Source organism: Pocillopora verrucosa, chromosome 12 (assembly GCF_036669915.1).
Source record: "Pocillopora verrucosa isolate sample1 chromosome 12, ASM3666991v2, whole genome shotgun sequence".
In the NCBI taxonomy this organism is placed as follows: Eukaryota; Metazoa; Cnidaria; class Anthozoa; order Scleractinia; family Pocilloporidae; genus Pocillopora; species Pocillopora verrucosa.
Window position 1 is genome coordinate 19,207,146 of NC_089323.1, and position 21,283 is coordinate 19,228,428.

The following is a 21,283-nucleotide window of genomic DNA, read 5'->3' on the forward strand; positions in this document are numbered from 1 at the left end:
TTCTGTAACATAATCTGGATTTTTTTTATCAAATTCTAACACTAATGGCCTTTCCCGGCACATTGCAGTAACTTTATCACTTCTCAATCAACCACCTTTTCTTCATAATAGCAATTAAAAACAGCTGCATACTTAAATTAAGCCATTTTTACTTTCCACTCAAGATATCTCTTATCATAAGGTGATTGAATTAAACTCAATGTACTATAAATTGCTCCGTTTGCAATTTTCATCATGCATCGAGCAAGTCAGCGAGTGTGTTTGAAATGTCTTCAAATATTTCGTACATCGTGGTGAGTAAGATTCTATGAGGAAAATCAGCTTTTATTCGTTTGAATGGGTTTAGCATACAACAAAATAGAACAGAAAATAAAGTTTTCGCATGATAACGAAATATCGAATCTTAATAAAACTTTTTCAGTTTAAACATATTAACAGTTTTTCTTTTGCTCGGTTACAGGTGTTGTGCCTTCTTTATGGCGTCCTCATCAATCTTCCACCAGCTCTCACGCTGCAGTGCTACGCCTGCTTAGAATACCCGGGTTCACAGGATTCTTGCGCTAGTGCATCCGTCGTCCAATGTCCATCTTTCTTCGACTCTTGCATGACAATGGTCGCCTCGGCCGAGTACTATGGCATGCAATACACAACGACTGCTAAAAACTGTTCCTCGTCTATTTACGGTTGTGATGAGTCGGTCATGTGTGGTTACGTGCAAACTTCAGTGTCTGGCTCTGGTGGGAGCTTAAAGAGTTGTTCCCTGAACTGTTGCTCTGGAGATCTTTGTAACTAATGGCTAGGTGTGTACTTTTCTTAAGATTTTCTTGCATTTCATAATGAGATGAAATTTGTTGGGTTTATCGCTTCTGTCCTGCTACTGCTTAGAGCCAATGCGCTTCTGAATCTCTGAGTTGATATCACATTTTGCTCTTTCTTAGGGGATGGATGAACGACAGAATTCTCAAGACAAAATTAAGATGAAGATGAAAATAAATGTCCTGTTCAATCAGTAGTCATGCAAAAATGATATGAATAAATACTTAAAAAGTCGTCTCACGATTAAGATGTTTCTGTGCAAATAAGGGCCGTAAGTTAATTGAGGGCCGTAATTTAGAAAACTGTAATAGGTTATCTTGGAGGGGAAGGGAAGTAGGAAACAAAGAGATCATGATGCCCGCGAATGTTTTTTCTGTGGCAGACCCAGAGGGCACGAGTTGATTGAGAAATAATTTTGAGCCCCCTTTTCAAAAGTTCCAGGATCCACCCTTTCTTGGATACCTTTGAAGCACACAGGTTGGAAAAGCCGCTGTCGTTACAAAAGAAACACTTCCTTTTGCATAAATCAAAACAAGAAAAATTTGAATGGCGCACACTCTGACGTTTGCGAGTAGCTCTTTAAGAGCAACTCCAGGTTTCTTGAATAATGTCTAGTGACTCAAGTAACTTTCGCTTTGACTCTGAGTGACTCGAATGAGAATGTGTCATAATGGTCAAGAATTGCCCTGAGTCAGTTTCTCGATCTTAAACCAAACAAGAAAAAAGAGTTAAACTATTCAAGCTCATAAAGTTAGTGAGTCTTTTCAAGAAATGGACCCCGAAGCGACCTTCTCAATGCAAGCTATACCTGTCTATCAACGTACTACCTGGCGAAAAAATTAGTTGCGCGCACTGAATTGTGGGGAAACAATCTACATAAACACATTGTCTTGAAAGGCACCATAAGAAATCCTATATCTATTTAACTTTTCCTTATTAACTCCAGTTCAATTTTTTTCTGATCGCGTAATTGACATATTCTGCGGAATTTCACAATTAATTTCACAACTTAATAAAAAATTTAACGATTCAAGTAGAAGTTTATTTATTTATACAGCTTTACAATTGTTATGTCGTTGGGCCTAACCATAAAAAATTAAGAAATAAATGATAGGGGAAAGTGTTTCCTAAAGAGAGACACTGTTCAGGTATCTTCTATGTTAGATCTCAAAATGATTCTCAGTGTTCTGTTTTGAAAATCCGTTTTCTCTTCTCCCCAGAACAACTCCCTGCAACGGGCTCACCAATCAGCTTGCTGTCCTAATAACTACATTACGTTAAGCAAAACTTGCTACTATGGCAACACAGTTTTCAAAAGTATGTGTAAAAGCCCACTTTTTTGGAAAATAGTATTAATTTTTAATTATGAGACCGCGCTTTATATTTAGAGCCACTTCTTAGAGTTTCTCATTAAGTTTTAGATTAGTTTGCTCGGCGAAAAACAGCTCTATAATTATTTGAAGGAACTGTACATATAGTTTGGTCAAGTAACAATTTTCGAGTTCATAACTCTCGCCAGTTAATTACATCGCCTGAAGCTGAAGTGTACTCAAGAGAAAAAAATTAATAAAACGCATATTGACTCTTAGTCTATACATTTCTATAAATTGACGATTTCGCATTTTAGGCGTGGCTTATTGCGTTTGTATCAAGTGGATGAGACAGATTTCTGTAACGATTCCGGAAATGTCGTTCGCGTTGGTGAGTAACAACTTCTGTATTGCTTATCAATTGTTCTTTTCTTTTAAATTGTAGTTTCCAACCTACAGTTGCCTGATAATTTTGACCAAATTTATTGATTGATCATTAAGTCAAGAAGGAAAAGCCCGGCTTCTGTATAATTAGGAACCCCTAAAGCCTCGTCTATAATTCCTTCAAGCCCTTGCCACCTCCTGCTTTCTGGGAATACTTTTCCTTATAGTTTCCCAGCTCGTTCTAAAAGTGAGTTTCATGCATGACATTGTTTATCGAACGTTTGATCTTGTTAAGTATGAGGTGTAACCAAGCCCCAAAGCGAAATTGGTATGCTGACTGAAGCATACCAATTTCAGTTGAAAATGTAGATTGGCAACCGTAAAGAAGGAAAAAGCTGACGTTTCGAGTGTTAACCCTTTGCAAAATACTAAATTATCTATTTCACTCTTTTAGTAACATATATTATCATAATATTATCCAACAGGGATTGTGCCTTCTTTATGGTTTTCTAGCCAATCTCCCAACAACTGTTGGAATCGAGTGCTACGCATGCGCAGATTACCCAAATTCACCCACCCCATGTGGTGACAACGCTACCGTGCTGACCTGTCCATCATATTATGACTCCTGTGCTACAATGGTGATGGGCTTTGACTACTCAGGCTTCAACTTCACAACGATAGCTAAAAACTGTTCCATGGTTGATTACGGTGCCTGCAATGAGAGTTACATTTGCAGTCTCGTGAACAGTTCAGTGGCCCCTGATGGAATCCTGACTGAGTGTTCAGTGAGCTGTTGCCAGGACGATCTGTGCAATGGGCCAGGTATTTACTCAGGGGGATGGGGACGGGTGGAGGGGGTTTGAGGTGGAGACTCCCACGATAACATTAAAGGTGATTTCAAAGAGCCCTGAAGGATACCAGGGCCTCGTTTTTAGGGTGAGGTAAAGCATTTTTACGCTGAAAAATACCAGTAGTCGATTCGTAGGACTGACCATTGGTCTTATTTCATACTTTCCCGGTAACACATAATTTCCCGTCACAGAAACACTGAACATGCTGTACAAAGGTTTTTTTTTCAGGATAGGTAACAAAATGAATCTTGATTATCCAACTGCAATTCTATGATGATGATAAGAAATTTGAATGATATCACATGGAAAATTGCAATTGTATTGATGCTTCAAATAATACTTGAATCAAATAAAGGAACCTTTTAAACTGCCGTGATTGATTGAGAACTCGAAACATCGACTGTTTTAAAAATTTGATGAAAAAAAAGGCAAAAACTATTAACTGCCCAGTTTATGACCTGGAATAACTTCTTCCACAGCCGGACCAGGACCAGAACCAACAGTTGGGCCAGAGCCTCCCGCTCCTGGACCAGACACTAAGAGGTATTTTGCTGGGTACCTTGTCTCTAAACATCTTGGATCTTCATAGAGTAGCAAAAATATGCTGAGACAGAAGGATTTGGCTGGATAATAACCTTTTCCTTAAACTAACCCTGTTCCTAAGCTATGCGGCTTTTATTTGTCTTATTTTTTCTGGAACTACTTGACTCACAAAAAAAATATTTTTCTTAGTTTGAATCGTTGTCTTTGTACTGCTTACAGTATGAATATTTTTAAACAGTTTTCACCTAATCTGTAGGGTCTCTACAGGCTCTCTTTACTTCTCACAAACCAAAGATTCTATTTCTCCATGCTGTTTTCAAAACAGTGACCACGCTACTCCGCGAAACACCCATCTATTTAAATTAAATGAATGAGTAAAGTGGTCAAGATAAAATTGAAAATTCTTGGGCAAGTTATTTCAATACATTTTCAAGTGGCGAACGTATAGAGAAGTCTATGGTTATCAACGTTATATTAAACTTGTAATCGTCGTTCTCATTTCAGTCGTTTACAGTACTACATTAAAACCATACGCGCCATGCTAGATCAGGTATGAATCAGTCTTGAGGACCTAAAACAACGCCTTCGTATATTTCAATAAGAAAATTATGGTGGGAAAGAGTCTTGACAAAATGCTGGGGATAGAGGATGGCTTAATGCATTCTATACCACTTCTTTAAGCATTTCGACTTCCTTCTTAAAGTTTGGCTATTTGAGACAATACAATTCAGAACATGAAATAGAAGCAAATGAGTTGATTATCCCCAAGAGATACACATAACAATTCAGTCTGTTTGTTCGTCTGTTGTTTTAGATGGAAAGTATCGTGGAGAACGAAGTCGGAGGCAATAGGCTAAAAAGGGAATTCAAAGGTACTAATTTGAAATTTAAGGTTTGCAATAATCTTAAGTCTCGTGAAATCCCCTTAAGTAAGATCCTATAATCTATGCAATTCTCTATATCTCGTTTCAAAAATCTATTTAAAAAATCTTTTTCTTTATTCCAAAATGTCTGCCTAAAGAATAGTTTCGTTAACCTACAGAACGTATGCGAAGATCTCTCACAGATGTGCAACCGGCATTGGATAGTGAAGGAGGAAAGCTCGACGCTTTCGTTAATCAGCTGAAAAACAATGCTGCAGTGGCCATGAGAACACTCCAAGCTAAGCAAGGTATTCAATCAATGGCTTTCTATCTGGTTGTTTTAAAGGGGCCGGGTGAAAATGAAGGCACTGAAGCCGTTGAAAGTACCGATAACAACAGGGGTTGCGATTATAGCTTTTTCCTCCTATTCTTCTCGTGGATCCAGCGCTCAAAAGTCTCACAACACAGCCAGCTACACGTGCTAGGGAATGTATACGTCCACTAGTGACGAGTTCCAAGCATGGGCTCCTCTGTCTCGAAAGATCTTTCCTAATTTGATCCAAGTTTTCATTCTTTTTTTTTCTGGTACGATAAAATTAAATTTCAGATCGATTCAAAAGACGTGCTGAGATGAAACTGCCGCAACAGAAACGAAAAGCCAAAAGAAACCAATTTCTGAATGAAGCCATGAAAACTATCCAAGAAACATTTTCAAAGTTGTCTGCGAAAAATCGCTAAATGGGTGAGTAGTAGAGCTCACGAACAGAAACACAAAGACAGAAAAAAAAAGAAAAAAAGAGGAGAAGAGGAAAGAAATAGACGACAACTAAGCACAGAGTATTAGTCACATTTTTCTCTTTGCAGAAAGAGAGTTTTTGCTCAATTCAAAGAGGATGGGAAAAAATTTATACTATGCACTATTTTATAGATGTATCCACCATAACTTAGGGCGAACTCATAAGCTGTAAGGATGCGTACAGCACAACATGCTGAGTCAAATATTTATGGTCATGAGGATAGGGAGGAAAAGGAATTGATTATTAAACAAATTCTCCTTGTCAGTACCAAAAAAAAATGTTTAAGGGGCTGTGTGGAGAAACACATGTTGATGTAAAGGTGTAAAAGAAACTGAAATTGTTCTGATACTCCTTGTTCACTACCCACGGGCAAATTTAGAAGCAAATGATTCATGTTCTTTCTTTTCAACCAGAAAACAAGATAAAGAACGCCTATATCTGCAAATGTGGAAATGATGCAGGCAGAAAAATAATGATTTACTGGAATAATTCATTTATTTAGTACGGGATAGTAAAATGTTCAATGAAGCAGAATGAATAAAGTGTGGGAAATCTCATGTTTTGTAGTTTTAGTCGATGCATTTATGTATCTAAAACAAGCTTAAAAATAGTCTGTCATCGTGCCTCAGTAGTGTTAGACAATACACTAAATAAACAGCTCCTTTCCAAAGATTGATCCGAACTTAAACTGCCCCAATCCTACTCTCTATCAAATAGTGCCCTTGTCTCCGTTGTACCTTTCAAATAGAAAATTAAATAGCGATAAAAACGCAACATAAGCTACCTGGGGTGCATCAACTTTACTTCACATCACTTTACGATTGATTTAGAACACGTGCTCGACTTTATCAACCAACGAGATGTTATGCTGAACCCAAATGATGCGTAGTTTTTCCAACGCTTCAGGAACTTTTATTTTTTTTACTAAGGGTTTTCAGTGGCTCATTGTTATAATTCCTTCGTTTTGATTGGCCTTTGTAATTGTTTTACAACCATTAATCGAAATGAGCTCTGAGACAAAGAGAATCTAGTTCATAACAAAGTGATACTCCTGGCTCCCAATGTACGAAAAGTGGATAACGCTATCCACTGGATAAATCTCTATCCAGTGTATAGTGCAGCATGTTTTGCTAGCACTTCTATCTACGTTATCTGCCCTTTGAACAACTGGGGACAGATTTGCAATACGAAACCTATGTTGGCATTTTGGGCAAATCACGTTCCTGATTATTCATCGCCGTATCAATAAATGCGTCATAGCGTGCAATATCCTCTTTCGAAGTTTAAGCTCATAAGATCAATGAAATATTTATTTCTACAAGATTTAAATCTCTGGAAATTATCAATTCAAAGAAAGCATTCACATAATTTTTTAAACCGTCGGCAGCTGTTTCAAGTAACGTGAAGAAAGACAGTTCTCAAAACATCATCAATCCCATATAAACCTGCACTCGCTTCCGTGCATTCTCCCATATGTCCAAATTCGTATATGAAATATGTGGGTCCACAGCAAAACATGTATTAACAGAGACGAAAATCAAAGTGCTCTGTGAGCAAACTCGTGAATTGACACATGATTTTTTAGATTATGTTTAATGTTATCTGGTTTAGGGAATTTTGTGGTTGATTGTCATATCTAGAGTACGAGCAGTAGTTCAGTGTTCGCTAATGTAGCAAAGAAACAAAGTAACGTTGGGATAAGAAGGCATTACAATTGAAATGATCATGCTATTACATTTGACAAGGTGGATGATGTCGTGTTTTAAACGTCTATCATTTTTGTTTCTGGTTCAAAAGAAAAGGTTGGAAGTAAATGTGGGTGAAAAGTGAAATTTACTGGCTTTCGTTGTAAATATTAGAAAATCAAGGCAATACTGTCTTAATGAAAACATTAACGATTCCCTCTTTATCAAATGAGACAAACGGGAACGAGTTTTGAGTGATATAACTAAGCCAAGCCTGCCACCGTCATTTTAGATCTCCGCCTGGGTAGATTTAAGTCACGTGCTAGGCAACGTATAATCAATAACAAGATAGAATTTCATTTCAGGCCTATTTATCAATTTTATGGTGTGTAACTTTCGCATTTTAGTACGTTGTATGTATGTTGAATCTTCAAATTGTCTTGAAACTTAAAAGAAAATTGTTCTTTAAAAATTCACTGAAAATCGGTAACTAAAATTGTTTGTTTAGGTGTTATTTGATTTTCTTGTTAACTTGTTATTTCGTCAGTCGCCGGCATCTTTTGTTGCTTCACACAGGAAAAACACACGCGACGAAACTTAATGATCAATTTTGTCCTCAATCTCACGCTATAACAGACTAGACCCTGTGAGCAGGGTAACTGGGATACCTGGATGGTACTGGATCCTTGGAATCAAGTGCAGTGATACTACGGGTGTCGGACTAGGAAACTGAAATAGTGCGCTCAAGTCTGGCCAAGGGCATACACCTATTTCAAAACATAGGCATGCTATGCGTGCAAGAGTTCCTTTTTGTAGGGTGGGTGGATTACTTGAAACATTGTGAGTGATGTCTACATTCTTACAAAAGGAGAGAAGAATATTAATGTGGGAAAGAACGAAAATGTCGAATTACCTCACTCAGAGGTATTTTGTGGTAGATTATATGTGTCTTGCGAATAAATGTAACCAAAAATAAACTGTATTGGTGCCACGGATACCTGTTAGTACAAAATGCAGACAGCAGACCGGATACAAAATATAGACTGCAGACTGCAGAGTGGGTACAAAATGCAGACTAAGAATCTGTAGAGTTTTTACGTCTGGTATATAATAACATGTCATCTTACAGCTTACCGAGCGTCACGCAATCGCTTTTCTGCAATCCGCCTTCACGATTATTTGCACTATTGTGGAATATTCCTGGCCCATTTCTTGATGAAAATCGATCGCAATATTATTTCAAGCCTTCAATATAGTCTTTTTACTTTGAGCGCGAGTTGGTTGGTGTGATGTCTGTACAGATTTTATCAACGTAATAAAAGTAGATGATGTGAACAACAGTGATGGTAAAGCAAGCTTAAAACGGCAGAAATCGCCAGAAAATACAACGGATACACAGGGTATGAGTAAGTTTTATAGATTTTAAGAGAAAAATGTTCATATTTCGAAATATGTATCGTTGTAAATCGACCATACTTCGTTCCCTGTACTATTCCCTATAACGTGCAGTTCCTCTCGTAACTTAACACCGAGTCACACAACGCGTGACGCGTTCATGAATTGATCGTTGGCTTTTTCTCGAGACGTGAGCTTGGGCCGCTTGTGACAAGACAATTGCGTAAACAATATTTAACATAACAACATTATACACAAAAAAACACAGGGTTTTGGATCACGTATTTATTAAAAAAGAATATCCATACAACTACATTGAAAACAAACATAAGATTCACCTTTCTGATCGTGAAATTAATATCATTCGTACTGTTATCGTAGCTACGTTCCTTGCCATCAAGTGAATCCAACATGTCGTCTTTCTTCACAAGCAGTTTGCATCCCATATAGTTATGTTCTTCAGTCTCACGGTAGTAGCGTTGTTCAATAGATTGCATAGAGTATATGCAGTTTGGTTTCAAATTTCAGATTTTGCTTTTTACAACAAGTGAACGTTTTTCAACTAAGACATTGGCATACTTAGCATACAAGGCATTCAAGGCTTTCATGGCTTTCAAGCGTTCGCGACTCAATCCGTTCCAAAATTACCGCTCAATAACATCTTTCAGTGTGGATTAGCCGCGATTAATACGACTTGTATATGCGTCTGGAAGTATTTTGCGCGTTTGCGCTATAATACTCCAGGAGATCGCAATCCAATTACGTTGAAATACAAAACAACTGACCAAAGAGTTTTATAAGCAAAATCTCGTGTTCGTCATGTGACCCGGCCCTGTCTGTGTATGACAACGTCAATCATTATCAACATAACACGCGTGATCAGCATGTGAACACCTCATTGGATCACAGTTAGTTGTCATGGTGTTGAGGGATAACGTGCGTGATCCGTATGTGAACACCTCATTGGATCACAGTTAGTTGTCATGGTGTTGAGGGCCCAATGACCTCTGGGTACTATTGCGCAATTTTTCCATTTTGTGGCGGAGGAAAAAAAAAAAAAAAAAGACGACAAAAAAACAGAGGCATTTTATGACTGGGCTACCACAGGTATCCCAGTAAAAAAGCTTTTGAACATCTGTAAACTCCGAGCGCTTCGCAGTAAGTGATATTTTCAATGAATCTTCGGATTGTTTTCAAGTTCAAGGATTGTAAATTACAATTTTATGAAAAACGAAGGTTGTTCTGTTATTTCAGTGTGAATCCTTGAATGCTTGCCAGTCGCTGGCGCCGCTTGTTGAAACTAAAACGAAAAAGAAAACTCTTTTAAAATTATCATTGGCTTCTTTTTCATCCCACCACTATTCTTAGCAACAAAGGTCGCCATTTCGTCTGTTTATTGCTCGCCAAAAACTATCAAATGCACTCAAAAGCCTAAAATCTAAAAAAAGTTTACAGGAATCGACCAATCGAGCGAGCGAGCGAGCGAGCGAGCGAATGCTATTGCCCCACCTCGTATCTATAACTCGCTCTTGCGCATGCTCGACAATTTCACGAGTTAAAAGGGGAAAAACCTAATTGAAATGATGGACTTTCCTTGTCGGGTACTGGTATAAGTCTAATAATAGTAATAATAAATATAATTGATTAAGTATCAATGAATGAAACGTCGACCTTAGACGAAATGGTGTTTTACTCGTCATCACAAAATGCCACTTTCAAGTCTTAATTAAGTGTTAATACAAATAGCCCAAATTTCACAATTGGTGGGGGTTGTCCATAAACCCTGTTCACTTTAATTTACATTGTACAACTGGAAGTGCAAATAATCGGTCCCTACATTTTGTATGCTCATCTCTAATACTAATTCAAAGAGATTCCTATTCTTTTTAAAAGCATTAAAAATCTGGCCTCTAAAGTTGAAAATTTATCATGGTTTTTTTTTTATCAAATCAATGAAGTATATATTCTACAAGCGAACAGAGATTCCCGGAGGAAAGGTTCAACTCCAGAGTTTTGTAGTGTCCCTTCAAATAGTATTCGCATCGCTTAATTAAAGTTTTTCTTTTCTGTTTGACTAATGTTCACATCGAATCAGGAAACCATTCTGCTTATTTACTCTATGTGCGAGCTTAAAATTGTCTTCTTACTTCCCTCAACAATTTTACTCACTGAACCGTGCCGAAAACCGTAACACAATTAATATTTTCAGTTATCCCGTGAAAAATTTAAGTTTAATCTTTTCGTTGTAGCAATTAAAGCATTCATGAAGCATTGCTAGGTACCTTGTTTCGCTCACATGAAGCTTCAATGTCAATGCTTGCAAACTGTATAAAAAAGTCTAACGCATCTAACTCGGATTTAAAGTTTTCTGTGTATTCTCAAAGTAATAAAAAATTCTCATTTCTTCAGTTCTATTTTCTGCATAGAAACACTTTTGTTGCGTCGGAATTTTCTTTACTTCCGACAAATTAACTGACGAGAAGGAGCGTAAATTAATTAAAAATCGCTTTGCATTTTTGCAATTACCATTCCAAAAGGAAAAAAAAAAAAAAAAACAACAATCACAACATATAAATTTACCTATTTTGCCCCTAACTTAACCATCATTTGAGGCTCTCCTCTGGCGCAAATTAGTCCTCGGAATAATGCACGCTTCAGAAGATGTCAGCACCTTGGTAGAGTATTTAATCACCAACCCTTTTTTTACTTTGGCTTCTAAATACACGCTTTGGACCACTGGAAGTCCGGTCCTAACTAAAAGGAGCATACTAGAAACGTGAAAACCGCCTAAAATTTTCAGAAAAGGCGGTTTTACACGAAACCCTTTAACCTTCCCAGATCAAATATGTAACTCGCCTTACTGATCAACTATCCAATTTTTATAATGTTATTTCAGAGAATTTAGTATTGGATCAACTTCTATCCGCAAATAGATATTTTTCTTTGTTCTCATCACTTATCTATTTGATATTGTATTGATACCGTAAGGATAAAATTCTGTCTTGGTCCGTCATGAGAGTTAAAGAGTTAATAATCGCTCAAAAACACCCTAAAAAACCACCGGAAATCATGATTTTCAATCTAGAATGAAACAGTGAGGGCACGGAGTTGGGCAAGTCCAGTAACAAGCCCGTGACACCGCTTTTAACGACTGTCGAAAGCGGCAAAAAGGAGAAAGGGAGTGGAAAGAAAGCGGCAATGAATATGACCAAAATTGGAAGCCGGAAAACCGCCCGTGCCTTTAAATTGCTCTGCAGCTAAGCCCCACTAAAATATTTTCCATTCACGTTGGAAAATTGGAATGTCGCTTTAAAAAGTAACTTGAATGATTAACAGAATTGGAGTTATTTCCAATTGATTCATTGTTCAGATCTCTGTGGTGGTGGTGATTGCTCTCTTTTGCTAATGTTCCAACAGCATTTATCAGTAAGTTAGGAGTCTTTTCATATATTTACTTTTCATTCTCTTTACAATCACTATTGTAAAGCCGCTTTCAGTTAAAAGATGTCGAAACACCCAAATAAATATGATCAAAACGGTCAAATTAGAGCCAAGCTTAACATCGTCAGTAGCTAAATAGGAACAGCAGGGATAAAATTAAACGAAAGTGCAGTATTACACGTGACTGGCACCAGTTGTTTAGAACAATCAAAGAGCAAAGTTAAGCGAACCAAAGAGATTCAGGATTACTTTCCGTACGCAATCGACAAATGCTCTCACATTAAATACCTCCTCGATAATATTTGAAATACTGTAAAAAATCTTTTTTAAAAAAGGTTCTTAGAAGCTTTGATCTATGGGCATAATATGTTTGGAATATGATAACATTAACATTATTAATATTCATTACTATTATTCTATTAATATGAAGTTAGACAATTTCTCATTTTCTACGGAACCTGACTTTTGAAAAATACGTCCATAGCCTCGGCATATTGGAAAGCCTGGTTCCGAAGTAAAAGCGGATGAAGTACAAAAAAGGCCTCAGGTGATATTTACAAAGTGAAGCTTTTATCTAAAAAAATACTGTGGCAAACAAGTTCACAGACAAATTGTATAAACTGGCTTCCATATGACTGACCATGCTATCCTAAGCTTGCGTTCTTAAAAGACTATTTAACATTGATAATTTGTGTTTCTACAGAATGTGCGGGAATGTGACGAATTAATGAACTGAAAAGTCCCAGGTACCCGAGTAACTACCCAAATAGCATAGATGATTGCGGTTACTGGGTCGTCATTTCTGCTGGTCAAGACAATGCACATCTACTTTAATGACTTCCATCGCGAATCTAGCTTCTCATGTGGGTAAGTGGGATGTGAAAGTAGAACGGGGAAAAAAATAAGATATTTCATCAGAACTCTGTAAATCTCCCATACAAACTTGACAATCGGTTACACCATCATTTATTTCCATCTCGTATGCATTCAGTCCTATTCCATTCCTAGGAGTGACCAAAAAGGTATTTCTCTTTGATATAAACTTTTCCCAGCTGAAAGGTGTTAAGAAAGAAATCTATCTCATGGAGATGTTTATTTATTTAACATCTATTTTCTAAAAATTTCACCCCTATATACATTAGGGTCACAAGAATAAAAGAAACGATGACCAACTCAAGAAGCCTTGATGATTTAAAAACTCTCCTTTTCAGTACCTCAGGAAATGTATGGAGAAAAGTATGGCAAAATGACTGTAAGGTGGAAAGGGTAAAGGATGATTGAAAATAAAGATAAAATTTCCTACTTTTTTAACGAAAACCCCATGAACAAGTCCTATTTGCATATAAATATTGTCTACCACAATATTTGCCAATGGAGGTAAACATGCCTAAAATAATTGTTCATCCATTTTGAAAATTACCTGACTATTATTACTCAGGTCAGGATCTCATAATAGTCCACTTTGCTCAGGTCAAAACGTGACAGAGGAATTTGATTTAATCTTTTACATAACAGCTTGGCTATTTGAAGATTGCAAACGAAAAAGATGAGACATTTGGTGGGCGCAATGGAAAGTACTGTGGTTGATGAATATGGAAACGTCAGTGTCACTGGTCAATACGCTGTGTTAACATTTCATTCAGACGGCAGCGTCTCACGTGGAGGATACAACTTGACATTCACTTTTGCCCCTGTCGGGCTGTAAGTACGGTGACATTTTGTTTTCATATGGGTCTTTACTTCAACCTTCTTAGAGATAAGATATTGCAAAGAGAAAAAGATGATGGTTAAGGATGATGGAGATCAAGCTGAATTGTAAATTAAGGAACTCCAAAAAATCGAGGCTGTCTTTTTCCAGATGCAAAAAAGTGTGTGCTGATAAGCCCTTTCTTTGGCTGTTCTCGTATCACTGAACTCCAGTGAGTTTCCACTACTCGGCGTGAGTTATAGGAGTACTGGGTACTCTCAATCTATAACGATTCCATGGGTGGACCTTAATGTAGTGATCTCATTTCACTTTGCAGCAAATGGTACACAGTCTCCGCCCACTAACCCTCCAAGTAAGTAGTACTGTGTTATACATCAATTTCAAATGGCATTATGTTACTGATTATTCAAAATCAAATTTGGAAATAAAACACATTATGTGGGTAGACAAACCCTAAGTGAGATAAATGTGCTTGAAAGGGAAAAAAGAAGGAATATAGTGGAGAGGATCAATTTAGAAGATTAATGTATATTCCCGGAAAAACCATGAAATAAAGGTCACCGATAATTCATCAAACCCTGTTCTCTTCCTTAGTAGACAAGTGATTCAATTTGGTTCATCTTGTATCAATCAACTCCAGTGATTCCCCCAGGATGGTAGTGGCTTAGCAGTTATAATAGCTCATTACAAGAACGTCATTACAGCATTAAGCAACTTCATGAATGTAATGTATTAAGTGGGTGTGGTTGTTTTCACCTCTTCCGGGACTCGGTACCCCTTATACTCCCACATACCCTCCAACATCAGCAAACCATCCATGTAAGTAGCACTGACTTATCCATCAATCTCAGTTGATATCTTTCAAATATCAAGAACAACTTTTTTATGTAAATTGTAACATTGATTTTAACAAAACACAATCTAATGAGTCAATCTACACTGTGAAGTAGATTTCAACTGAGAGTGAAATGTTATTTAAGATTGCCATTGGGTTTGCTTTACTTCACTCGTGATTGGGTTAAGAACAGTCACACTACCCCCTTAACCGCTAAAAAAAAACCAAATAACTTAAACTTATGGAATTTTTCTCTTTCCTTTGTAACTTCTATTTAATTCACCGTTGGGCCCTCTTGTAATATTATCATTGTTTTCCATAGTTGCATTCGTTTTTTCAATTCAGTAGGTACTCAAGGTCCACAAACATGTCCCCCAACAAATCTCCTTGGTATACCACAGCACCACCAAACGGTAAGAAGACCAAAGTACTACACATTTGAATTAGTTTGTTGAATTGTAAAATTCCATTGAGTCAGTATTTTCTCTTTCCCTTTATACAGTTGGCCTCTTGTAATACTATCAGTGCTTTCCATTGTTGTGTTTGCTTTCAATTCCACAGGTACCCAGGTCCACAAACAGTGTACCCAACAAATCCTCCATGGTATACCACAGCACCACCAAACGGTAAGAAGTCCAAAGTACTAAAGAACTTAATTTAATTTCTTGGATGTTGTAAACTTCATTTGTGTCGATATTTTTCTTTAAATAATCCTTCTACTTTTATTATACAGTTGGTTGTGGTTACGTGCAAGGTTATCAGCTCACAAGTCCCGGATATCCAAACAATTATCCGAATGGGATAGACTGTGAGTACTGGGTCTACATTCCTTATGGCAAGGCGTTAAGAATTTACTTCAATGAATTTCAAGTTGAGTCCCATTCAAGTTGCAGGTAAATGAGTTGTGAAGCAAACAGGTTTCAAAATTACCGCGTAATGCATCAGTACTACATATACTGATCTTCTGTAGGAACATGACAAGTGATACTTGACTTGGATGGGGAGGGAGGTGGGGGGTGGTGGGGTGGGGGTTGTGGCTGGTGGGAATTAGAAAGCGAGGAAGATGTACTGCACCCTGACCGAAGGCTGTTAGAATAGAGTATGGTTTATGACGGTCCCAATGGAATACTTAGAGAAATGATTACCATACAAAGCATACTCGCTGGTGCATTTTATGATCAAATCCAGTACCAAGCTCTACTGCGATTCTATCTTTAACTATTAGATTATGGGCTCGAGATTTCTATCGCATAGTTGCTGATAAGGGAAAAGCCCAAATCAACTACTACTTTGGCAATCGAGAGAGAATAATGTAATTATTTTGGTATAAATCTGCAAGTAATTAAATCCTTAACAAGATAGGTTCATGTTATTTTTCTGTCTAGTTTAGAACTGTTCACTGAAAGGTCTTTCACTCAATTCACTGTCTATCACCAAATAGGAAAATATCTATCTCAGAATAGAAAGCGAATAGCACAGCCAATCAGGTTGAAAGAACGCAAGTAGATTAAAACGAAAAGGAAATAGAAATAATTGATGAATAGTGTAGCGTTTGTTCCTATATTTGGATAAATACCGTAGCCATTAGATATCTTTATTTCATTGGTTAGCACACCCTTGACCGCAGTCATGTGATTATCCATATATATTTGCTTATAAATATTGTCCACCACTTCACTTTAACTGCAATATTTGCTGATGAAGGTAACACGTCTATAATAATTTTATAACCATTTTGACAATCACGTGACCGTTTCTCAAGTCAGGAGCCTCTGCTCAGGTTTAATTTATAGAGGAATTTGGTTTAATCTTTTTCATAACAGCTATGACTATTTGAGGATTGCAAACGAAATAAATGAGACATTTGGTGGGCGCAATGGAAAGTACTGTGGTGTTCAATATGGAAGCGTCAGTGTCACTGGTCAATATGCTGTGTTAACATTTCATTCAGACGGCAGTGTCGCACATAGAGGATACAACTTGACATTCACGTTAATCCCTACTGGCTGTAAGTACTGTAACATTTTTTTACAGATCAAGTCGAATTGTAAAATAAGTAACTCCAAAAAATCGAGGCTGTCATTTTCAAGATGCACAAAAGTGTATGCTGACTAAGCCCCTTCTTTGGTTGTTCTCGTATCACTGAACTCCACCGAGTTTCCACAGCTCGGCGTGAGTTATAGAAGTATTGGGTACTCTAAACCCATTACGATTCCATTGGTGGACCTTGATACAGTGATCTCATTTCACTTTTGCAGCAAATGGTACCCAGCCTCCGCCCACTTACCCTCCAAAACGAACCCCTGCAAGTAAGTAATACCGAGTTATATATCAATTTCAAATGGCAGCCTTTTACGAAATATTCAAAACAAAATTTGGAAATAAAACACATTATGAGGAAGACAAACCGTGGTGAGGTAATTGTGCTTGAAAGGGAAAAAAAAGAACGCAGTGGAGAGGATCAATTTAGAAGATTGATGTATATTCAAAGAAAAACCATAAAATTAAGGTCACGAATAATTCACCAAACCCTGACCCTTCCTTAGAAGATAAAATAATCAATTTGGTTCATCTTGTATCCATCAACTCCAGTGATTCCCTACAAGATGGAATGGCTCATAGCAGTTATAATAGCTCATTACAAGAAGTCATCAGTTACAGCATTAAGCAACTTCATAACCATAATGTATTAAAGTGGTGTAGTTTGTTTTCACCCCTTGTGGAACTCGTATCCCGTATACGCCCACTCATCCTCCACGGGTTTCGTAGATCACATTATGTTTCAAACCATGTTTAAAAGGTGAACTAATCGGAGTAATGTGTAATAAAGAGATGAGACAAATTCTAAGTTTCATCGGTCTCCGCTTCTATAGTTTCAACTATAATGTTTTCGCTAATGTTGTTTTCTTTTAAAAGGAAGATAACATAAACATAAAATTTTACTTGAAACTATAAAATCAAAAATAGAGTTCACCACACCAATACCAAACACAGCTTGTCCGACAGCCAGCCGTGAGTATTTTAGGATTTCGTTGGCGCTCTTCTTCTGGATAGAACTTCATAACTGTTACCAAGTTTCACGCTTTAACTCAAATTCAACAACAAGGTCACGAAATTCGCCTTCAGTTTGTCCTCAACTTGTATAAAAAGTGAAATTATGTTTCATTTCTTCAGAAACTATCCATAACGCTGAAAACAGCAACGTAAACTCATTCAAACGCCAGAATTTAGAGATATGTTTTCCACGAAGCTTAGATAAATCTCGACTCGAACTAAATTGGGTAATGTACACGGTAAAATATTTTGTTATGTTTGTGGCGGATCACGAATCACGCAAAGCTCAATACAAATTTACCTTAAGTTTCGCGAGAAAGTTAAAATACCAATTCAAGCTTCACGCATCATTTACAGTGATGTAAGTTTAATCTAAGATGCGAGAAAATGATGTTGTGTAAAGTTTCTATCCTTTTCTGGACCTTTTTTACCAGCTATGTTTCCATCTGTTGGACCATCTCCCGATGCAAAGAGGTAAATAGCGAAATCTGAGTTTTAATTTTTCCATGTAGTTCCTATTACCGAGTAACAGCCACCGAAATACCAAATATTAAAGTTGCTTTTCAGCAGAAATTGCTGCATTAAGTTACACTTTTAAGTCATAAATAACCAGACCTTGCATACTTGATTTTGGAGTAACGGATAAGCTAATGATTCTATTCATTGCTTGCTAATAGAGGAGTTTTTTGTCGTTTTTATTTTCAGTGAACTCCAGTACCTCATTGCCATCGTGCGATACCTCCTAAATCAGGTAATAGCATTGAATGAAATAAAAGTTACCGAGATCCGTCAGGTATATTAACGATGGAAGTCTCCTATTTGTATTTGGGGACTGCAGAAGTCCCTAATTGATGCCTTGTTCGACCAGAAAACCTCTCTACAGAAATGAAAGACTACTCCTATATCGTCTATAGAAAAATGTAGCCTGGAAATATGGGTTGATGAAGAAAGCCCAGATTGAGAAATATAGAAGTGGCGTTTTTTCCTTGCATTTTCATTTGATCTAATTCCCCTAATTCGAAATTCAAGTTTTATCATAATGGCAAATGAAAACCACCTCGTGTGACGTAGGCTATATGTGTTTAGAACTGTATTATAACAGAAGCACATAACATTCAGTTTATGACGATGATGATGAAGAATATGATAACGATGCTAATGAATATGATATTGATTGCACTTCATTTCAAACCACCCAACCAAGTCATCAAGCAAAGGTATTGGATAAGTTCCTGTCTGTCTTTCAAAGTTTCTCCAAACTGAAAAATTTAGCCTAAATTTTTGAAGTTGTACATGCGCAATTCACAACTATCGGTTTTCCAACGACCCACTAAACTGAGAGAAACTAAAGATATCGTTACGTGGCTCCATTAAGGCGCTAAATCTTTACAATTTCCTTCCCCAGATGGAGTATGTAGTGAACAATGAGGTTTTCAGTGTGTCTGTCAGGGATTATGAAGGTAGGCCGTTTAATCAAGCATTAATGTACATTCAGAATGTTATTAAAAAAACTTACAAGCCTACGATTAAAATTGCATCTTGTTTGAGCAGATGTACTTTATGGGAAAACAAACAGCAGCCGTCTCAAAAAATATCAATGGACGAACGAATAAAGAATGAGCACCAGTAATGAAACAAACGAACGAATCGAAGAACAATGAACGAACAAACGACCAAACTGAAGAAACTAATAAGCCCGCTAACATACAAACGAAAGAACCAAAGAATGACAACCTGAGAATGAAAGAACGGACGACCAAACGAATGAGCCAATGAGGACCAAGGAACGACGAAACGATCGAACGCAGGAACGAACTATCGAGGGCCAAGGATTGAGCGAATGGACGAACGACCAATCAAACAAGCCAACAAACGAACTATTGAAAACCAAACAATGGACGAACGAACGAACAAACAAACGAGCAAACAATAGAATAAATGAATGAATCAATGAAGCAACGAATAAATGAATAAATGTTAAAGTTTTGTTTAGTTTTGTTGAGCCGTTCAGCGGACCTCTATCTGAGCCACCATAAAACTTCCCTAAAAATAGATGATTGCGTGAAAACCAAAACGTGGTAAGATGCACCCCGGCTTCGCCCCTAAAACCATGGTTCAAATTACTACGTCAAGTTTTCTTGTTTTTAAACCGACAGCTCGAGTCAAGAGAGCGATTACTGATGTCCACCATGCTCTACGGGCTGAAGGAAGGCAGAAGCGTGACGTTAGTAGTGTGGAGATGATTAGTCAGTTGGAAAAGAAGGCTGACGATCTAATAAAGCAACTGCAAATCAAAGAAGGTGGGTAACACTCCTTGGGCAACTCATAACAAGATGAAAAAAATCATTCGTTTAAGACTAGATAAAGAGTCTTTGTGTCCTGTTTTAGATCGATACCAGAGGAGTGCCCCTAAAAGGAAAGTTGCTATTGAGGATGCTGAGAAAGCTCACTGAGCTGGTAAGGATATTAGTTAAAACTAAAGTTATAACGATAAAAACCACGAAATGTTAAATACATGGCAGTAACAGCTGAGCTGTAGCAAAAAGTACACAAAATATAGCAAAACAGTCCTTATTACCAACTCTCCTGAAAACAACTAAAAGGAAACTATTATAGTAATTCATGGTTTCAAACAGTAACATGATTTTCTCGACATCTGCTGGTAAAGTAAACTATTGCTATCTAACAATACCAAGAAAATTACGGCTAAAAACAACTTAAGATGGGTTAAAAATGGGCTCACTCCTTGAGAAGTAGATGGGGAAATAGGCTCAGAGAGATTGAAGATATGAAGAATGGAATTAGGCCGCTACCCTTCAGCTTACAACAATGCGGCACTGAGCAACAGGAGAGCGATTAAAAGTTAGGAAAAAATAAATGTTCAGATCTGAAAACAAGTTGACACTGACGTTCTTCTTTTTGTCCACAGATCAGGTTGACATAGTCAAAGCAACCAGAAACACTAAAAAGAAAGTTGATACTAGAAGAGAAATAAGCGTAGAGAAGAAAAACGAACCCGACCTGCTTACTAAAAAACTGAATAATAGCTGTGCTGTGGGGATTGGGTGCGCATATTTGAGTTAAGGCACTGAATAAAGGAACTTATGGCATAAAAATGTTGGACTCTTTGTTGGACTAAAATTGTTGGACTTTTCCCACAATTTATGGTGCTTTTTTGGTGGGTTTTACGAGATAAATTGAGTTTTCAGTGTAAATTGGCCTCCTATCCATCCTCCTCCGATCAAACGACGAAGGGCTAGCGCTTGACCAGTAATCTCTATAAAACTCTTTTTGGTGGCCAATTTATATCACAAATTTTGTAGGTAAAACCAAATTGTTGTCGCTTTCAGCAAGTAAGTGATTCAGTCATTCAGCAAACTTTTAAATTCATCACGAAAAACCCGAGAAATTCTGACTTTTTCTATCAGGGAGAACTACGGAAACAATTTTGTATCGATCAAGAATTCGATACAACTTTCATTCGTTTTAAGGCAAGTCTGCCTATTTTGTATGCACTGAAAAAGAACTTTTATTGTTAGTTAATAACTAAGATATTACCTGAACGCTTCTCTTTGATTCCCCTTGAACAAATTTCCTA

At 37.2% G+C, this 21,283-nt stretch overlaps 2 protein-coding genes across 2 annotated transcripts; both read left to right on the forward strand.

Moving 5' to 3' along the window:
* Positions 1-214: 214 nt before the first annotated feature.
* LOC131771454 (uncharacterized) lies at positions 215-6,124 on the forward strand. Its single transcript, XM_059087254.2, has 11 exons — positions 215-293; positions 461-790; positions 2,037-2,133; positions 2,444-2,517; positions 2,996-3,335; positions 3,844-3,907; positions 4,412-4,457; positions 4,722-4,779; positions 4,950-5,078; positions 5,378-5,512; positions 5,981-6,124. The coding sequence occupies exons 1-10, from the start codon at positions 267-269 to the stop codon at positions 5,506-5,508; spliced, it is 1,296 nt and encodes a 431-aa protein (XP_058943237.2). The 5' UTR covers positions 215-266; the 3' UTR covers positions 5,509-5,512; positions 5,981-6,124.
* Positions 6,125-13,655: 7,531 nt separating this feature from the next.
* LOC131771477 (deleted in malignant brain tumors 1 protein) lies at positions 13,656-20,799 on the forward strand. Its single transcript, XM_066158926.1, has 11 exons — positions 13,656-13,789; positions 15,193-15,257; positions 15,365-15,524; positions 16,455-16,639; positions 16,890-16,940; positions 18,120-18,159; positions 18,391-18,436; positions 19,091-19,145; positions 19,842-19,985; positions 20,074-20,142; positions 20,615-20,799. Exons 1-10 carry the CDS (start codon positions 13,656-13,658, stop codon positions 20,136-20,138), a joined length of 945 nt encoding a protein of 314 aa, XP_066015023.1. The 3' UTR covers positions 20,139-20,142; positions 20,615-20,799.
* Positions 20,800-21,283: the final 484 nt, after the last annotated feature.

Bases quoted from the DNA above. Each gene is read 5' to 3' on its own strand.
- LOC131771477 (XM_066158926.1), top strand. From the start codon at position 13,656: ATGGAAAGTACTGTGGTTGATGAATATGGAAACGTCAGTGTCACTGGT. The intron at 16,941-18,119 runs GTAAGTAATACC...CTTTTTTACCAG, and splicing joins TCCAAAACGAACCCCTGCAA to CTATGTTTCCATCTGTTGGA. The intron at 19,146-19,841 runs GTAGGCCGTTTA...TTAAACCGACAG, and splicing joins GTCTGTCAGGGATTATGAAG to CTCGAGTCAAGAGAGCGATT.
- LOC131771454 (XM_059087254.2), top strand. From the start codon at position 267: ATGTCTTCAAATATTTCGTACATCGTG. The intron at 791-2,036 runs TAATGGCTAGGT...TCTTCTCCCCAG, and splicing joins GCTCTGGAGATCTTTGTAAC to AACAACTCCCTGCAACGGGC. The intron at 2,518-2,995 runs GTGAGTAACAAC...ATTATCCAACAG, and splicing joins CGGAAATGTCGTTCGCGTTG to GGATTGTGCCTTCTTTATGG.